This window comes from Limulus polyphemus, unplaced genomic scaffold (assembly GCF_000517525.1).
Source record: "Limulus polyphemus unplaced genomic scaffold, Limulus_polyphemus-2.1.2 Scaffold276, whole genome shotgun sequence".
NCBI classification, from domain to species: domain Eukaryota; kingdom Metazoa; phylum Arthropoda; class Merostomata; order Xiphosura; family Limulidae; genus Limulus; species Limulus polyphemus.
In genome coordinates this window covers 686,653-692,831 of record NW_013665886.1, presented here as the reverse complement: position 1 = coordinate 692,831, position 6,179 = coordinate 686,653, and the positions used below count along the sequence as shown (strand labels likewise).

General features: G+C 32.2%; 1 protein-coding gene across 1 annotated transcript in view; it reads right to left on the bottom strand.

Moving 5' to 3' along the window:
• Positions 1-4,728, bottom strand: part of LOC111085211 — a 9,700-nt gene extending 4,972 nt beyond the window's left edge. The window contains exon 1 of the mRNA XM_022382770.1: positions 1,304-4,728. Within this exon, the coding sequence (XP_022238478.1) occupies positions 1,304-1,536 (233 nt within the window). The 5' untranslated portion in view covers positions 1,537-4,728. The remainder of the gene's footprint in view (positions 1-1,303) is intronic.
• Positions 4,729-6,179: the final 1,451 nt, after the last annotated feature.

The window sequence follows — 6,179 nt, the reverse complement described above, 5'->3', positions numbered from 1 at the left end:
CATTACACTGCAATTTACCTTTTGTTCCTGAAACCAGCTCAAGAATTATCCACACTTGGACTAAACTAGCCAGTAAACACAATATTCCCGTCAACGTTAAATTCTTACAAAAACCAGGCTTTAAATTAAAATCGTTACTAGAATCATACAATACCAACGTCATTTACAAAATAACATGCAATAACTGCCCAGAATTCTACATCGGAGAAACAGGAAGAAAATCAGAAACCAGATTGACAGAACACAATAAAATACCGTCCCATGTTCACCATTGCAACTCAAAAAACCATAGTATATCTATTAAAAACACTGTCATTTTAAACAAAGAACCCAACATAAACAAACGAAAAATCAAGGAATCCATCTTAATTGAACAAAACAACCCTACTCTAAATCAACACCCCGGGGCGCCTAGATACTACCTAATTCTAAGTTTTGCAACAGTTCCGATCATGTGACCTCTTTGTTCAATTCTGTATATATATATATATATATATCCATGTCAGTGTAAATTACTTGTACCTGGTGATGACAAAACCTTGTCGAAACGTTGTACATTCGCTGTTATGTTAAACTTATATTAAAGTTTTTCTTCATTACCCATTCAAGCCGTCTTCAACCATTATTAGTCTCAAAGTGGGTTCCTCGTCATCGAACCTCTGAAATGTTGAGTTTATAATAGATTACACCGGAATTCTCACTAAATTGTATGTAGAAACTAAGACAAAATGTAGACTTAAAAACTTAAATGGTCTCCAACCATTATTCATTTCAAAGGTATTTAATATTTTCTATTATCATTTGGTTTTATTATTTATTGCTTCAGTTACACGTATACAAGTTCATTGATCAAAAATATTCTCTCCTGTCTACCATTATTGTTCATCATAGTCAAGTAACAAACCCCGAATCGTGGATTATTACAATTATATAATGTTTATGCAAAAATGTTGAATGTCAATTTTCCTGCCAGTTATTTTTCCCTTGATTGTTCTATGACGTCAGTAGTATGATTCTTTTTCATCGTTTTCAAACACTACCCACATATAGTAACATATTCTAATTAGTTATAGTTTCCTGTTGTGGACTCTCAACAGAATTAGTGATGTTGAAATAAATACTTTACTCTGTGGTGATACACACTCAACACTGATCTGGGAGATTATAAATAAAATGAATAAAAATCTCCGAGTCAAGCTTTAGTTCACACGTTAAAAGAACCTGGAATAATTATCAGCAATCATTCCTATAAATATTTTCTTGAAGCCTAGTAACAAACTTAAAGGACAACTTTAATACTTACTCAATTTCAGAGAGGTTGCATTTCTGGATTTTAGTGCGCGTTGTATCAAGATACTCCACCTTAGCAACAGTTCTTTCATTGTGATATACAACAATAACAGGCTCGTACGATCCACTGCCTTGTCTGTCTTCAGTATTAGGTGCTGGGAGGCCTTTAGAACTAGTTAACCACAATGCTATACCACAGACGTATATAATTAACAATCGTGAAAAACTAGAGTATCTTACGAACATTTGTATTAGCTAACTTCTTAAATCACCTTTTCGAAGTTACGTGGTCAAGTTTTCCTTCATATGTTCAATCCTTTCTGTCACGCTGAGAGTTTGTAAGTTACATGTTCTTCTCGTTAAACGTTGATATTAATTTCTTCTATCTTTGACATTTCTGTCGCACCGATTCGGTTATCTGGGTTATGAAACACCATTAAATGTATTTTGCCAAGCGTACTACAGCCATATGACGTCACTCGATGTGACCTTATGTCCATTTTTATGGGTTCACAGCTATGACGTCATATTGGGCTTGTCTTCAGTTGGTTTGATATTTCTTAAATTAGTTTTTATACAATTAAAAAACCATCAAAAAATTAATAAACCATTTCTCAACGAGTGCGTTAATTTACAATAACAGGTGCAAAACGTTTTCATTTCCATGATATCCATTGTTGTTGTTTATCGTGTGAGAACGAACAATCTACGAGTTCATCGGCTCGTAAAAAACAGGTTAGTACTAGGGGTTAAACAACACTCGAGAAAGGCTAAGTCGTCATGTTTTGACCGGGCCATTATATTGTTTTGCTACGCGCCGTTTCTTACGTGAAATTAAATGTCAAAATATTGTTGTTTAACGATATCGTATATAAAATCACTTGGTGCTTTACCTATACCAAAAATTACGCATACGTAAATATCGGTTAGAAAAGCGTTAGATTATCGTTTTCTAAATTATGTGCCTTTTAAAGAGTAATACTATTAGAATCAAAAATATTTCAGTTTTGGCAATAAGTGAATAGTACCTATATCAAAGTTAAACTAATTTTACTGTAAACCTAATCCGAGCTTTTATAGGGAATCAATACAATTCATAAGAAAAAAAACAAACTATAATCATAACGTTTTCGGTTTAGAACAAACATTGGTGTCAAGTTAACTTACGTGTTTACTTAAACTAAAGTTACTGTGGTTTCCATATAGAGAATTCAATGTTTTCAACTAAATATTATTTCCAGTGGAAGTTTTCTCTGAAAAACCTCTGCCTTACAATGAAAAGAACAATTATAACAAGTACAAGTTTGAGCCGTGAGGGTACTTTATGGTTGCTTGTTTCAGAATTTTGCGCAAAGCTACAGAAATGTTATCTGCGTATAGCTAATACTCTTCGAACTGAACAAGTTGAGGAACGGCAACTAGTTAACGTCACCTACTGTCAAGTGTTGTCTGACCGAACAGTGGAATTTGACGGGCACTCCTTTAACTGAGCAACCACAGAGCGCGTTTTTCTGGCAATGAACGGCACTTTATGAAAAATCACCACCATCAGGCAACATGTTCAGAGTGACTGGATTTGTGAAAAATGTTAGGTTTGTTTTCTTTCAAATTAGAAAAGTGGACGTATATCGTTTACCAAATCTTAACGTATAGCTCGCAGATAATGGAACTTTGGATTAGAATGATCTTATTTTGTTCGTCATATACAGCAAGAATCATCCCCATTTGGCATTTCTGGACCTTCCCACGGATTATGTGGCTGGATAATGTTTTTAGGCTTATATTAATGGGCTCTAGTCGCATCAGTTGTGTAACGGTTTAGAAATACGTGATGACTGCCTTACCAATTTTCCTAATGGGAATAACTAGCTGACGTAGATGGCAAATGTCCCGCCTTTCAGTGCACACGTTTAGCCGATTGGATCATTTTATTTGTCTAAATGTCATGTAATAAATAGTATTTTTGTCTCCTGTTAAGCCTTGTGCCTAGCTATCATCCTCAATTCTAAAATTCATATTAACTCTGCAATACATTTTCTGCCAAATATCTTATCAGTACCATTCTTATTGTTAAAAAAAAGACTCGCCATAAATTACTCTTACAACGAATATTTACAGTAGTCTTTCTGAAACAAACGTAAAGAAAAGCAGTAAGATTTAATATATCAGTGTTAATTTCATTTTCATATACACATACATAGGCAAATAATCAAAGCAATTCAAATTTTCTTAAATGAAAAAACAATTCTCTAATTGGAGGATTTTAGCATGAGACACCAGGATCGAAATAATTTTCAGTTTTTTTTCAGATCATGCTGGTTTAGAACCTAAAGACTTGTTTTAAAAAGTTCTTCTGGCACAGTGTACTGGGTTGGTAACAATCAGCATCCAAAGATTTAACTACAAAAAGAACGCATTTTTTTGTGAACTAGAGAATGGCCTGAACTTAATTACCAAATATATTTTCACTTGTTTATACTATTGACTAATCTTACATTTTTAACATAAAATGTGGAAAAAATAATCTTGAAGTCTTCTACTAAGCATAGATTTTGATGTACCAGATGAAACAAGGTTTAGTCATACAGCAATTAAAAGGTATTAAAATTATGTTTGGGTTTTAAATAGCACAGTTCATGCTGATATTGCAAGAGAAATATGGTTTACTTACATTATAAGTTTAGAGGATCACACTAGTATAAATGAACATTACAAGACCAGCTTCTGCAGTGGGTTTAAAATAATATTTTGTTTGTATAATATTTCAGTTGTCAGTGTGAAAGTTATTACATACAACCAAATTACACAAATAACATATTATTCTTTTAAACCTACAACAGCAGTTGGCCTTGTAATGATTAAAGTTTAGTTACATTATACAGCATTTAAAAGGTATAAAAAATCATGTTTAAGTCCTCCAATGAAAAAGGAGTTAGGGATATGCTGCATTCTACACTTTCATAATTTAGAAATGAACACATATTTACTTAGATGTATTCACATAAATATGTAAAACATTTTTTCTGCAAGCATTCTGCACTGTTAGTTAACATCCCTTTAAGTTGGATTTAAAGTTATAAACTTACATTAATCCTCTATCTTAGACAAAGCTTATAAACTATAGCAATAACTATAAAATTGTATACTTGCTCTTTCTTGTTATTCCTTTGGGATGTTGGTCAAAAACAAATTCATATGCAATTCAGAAGTGTTTACAAATTAGTGGGAGCAGCAGGTATAGCTCCCTTGAATGTACATTAGAAATTATCATTGACATTTGTGATCTAAGATTATCTAATTTTGCACAAAGAATCTTTGCTCTGAGTTAAATTATTTTTGCTCCAGTCTTCATCTGCTTGAGATGTTTCTCTCCATCTTAAGCAGCCACAGAAGTTCTATAAAACATACTTAGAAGAGGTCAGCAATTTTGTATATTTTTAAGTGTATGGAATAAATAATTTTTGTTCCCTTTTGCTTTCAATGTTCAATTTATTCTTTCATAAACCATTTCATTAATATTTATAACTTACCTGTATGACATCAGAGTACATGAATATCATAAGCTAAGTTTATTAAGCCAGAATTTGGTGCCACAACCAAGGATTTGTTTTTCCACAGTTCTTCTTGCATGTAAGCAGTCATGGGCATATGTTGTTTCACCATGCAATATTATACCTTTTAGTATGACAAATTCAAACCAGTATTCCAAAAGTGCAAGGAGAAGAACAAGTAAAGAAAAAACTTTTAAAAAAAGAAAATAAATTTAGGGATGGCTAATACCAATCCTTCAAAAACAATTCATTTCTTTTGAAGGATTGATATTAGCCATCCCAACATTTACTTCCTTTTTTGAAAAGTTTTTCTTTACTTGTTTTTTTAATGCAGTGTTTCAATAGATATAGGAAGGTTGTAATTATAAATACAATGAGATTCCAATTGTAATGTTTACAGTTTATCAATTACTGGCTGGTAATTCCTGTTTCACCCTGTACTTAAGCTTTTTGAAGGAACATCAAATTTCTGTAAGAAAGCCAACTTCAAGGAGTAATGTTAACTTTTTATTATAATTATTTTAAAATTACTACTAGTTATTAATAATACTTATAAAAGCAGATAATCCATTTGAAATTATGTCACCTCAGTAAAATTGGATGACACCATTGTTTTGATTTTTGAGTTATCATATAATAAAAAAAAGAAGCAGAAGAAAGATGAACAAGAAATTAAATATTTGGTTATGATATTTACAGACATTCCCAGAACTTGTGACTGAATCATTACATAGATATTGTTATAAAAGGAAACACTGTATAGTATTGTAAAGTTCTGATGACACATTGAGAAGATATTTAAAATAACATTTTCATGAACAATCCATGCCATCCCTACACAGACAGTGCTGCCGCATGTCTGATAAGAGAGTTATACACTAACAAAGTATGAGCAATGTACATGGACTGTATGAATTTTAGCAGTGTGTGTATCATTTCTGATAGTCTCTTGTTTACATTATATATCATGTTTATCTGATGCAGTGAATTTTCACAACCCCAAAATGGTAGCAGAGTTGGAATGGTATAGCAGCATGGACTGGTAGTTCCATTATGACAGTGAAAGCAATTTTGCCTTGTCCCTGGTACTTCTATTATACTGAACTGTGTGTGTGTGTGTCTATATATATATATACATATACATTTTGTAGTTGACAACACAAAATGTGATCTGGACAGACGATTATGCTGAGAATGACCACTTTTACTTATTTTTATCTACAATTTCTTGTGTTTTAATAATATTATTTTATTTGTAATTGTTTCAACTCATTACGTATTGCCTTAAGACTATAAGTGCTCCAAAACATGGGAAGAACAACTGACACTGGCTGCCAT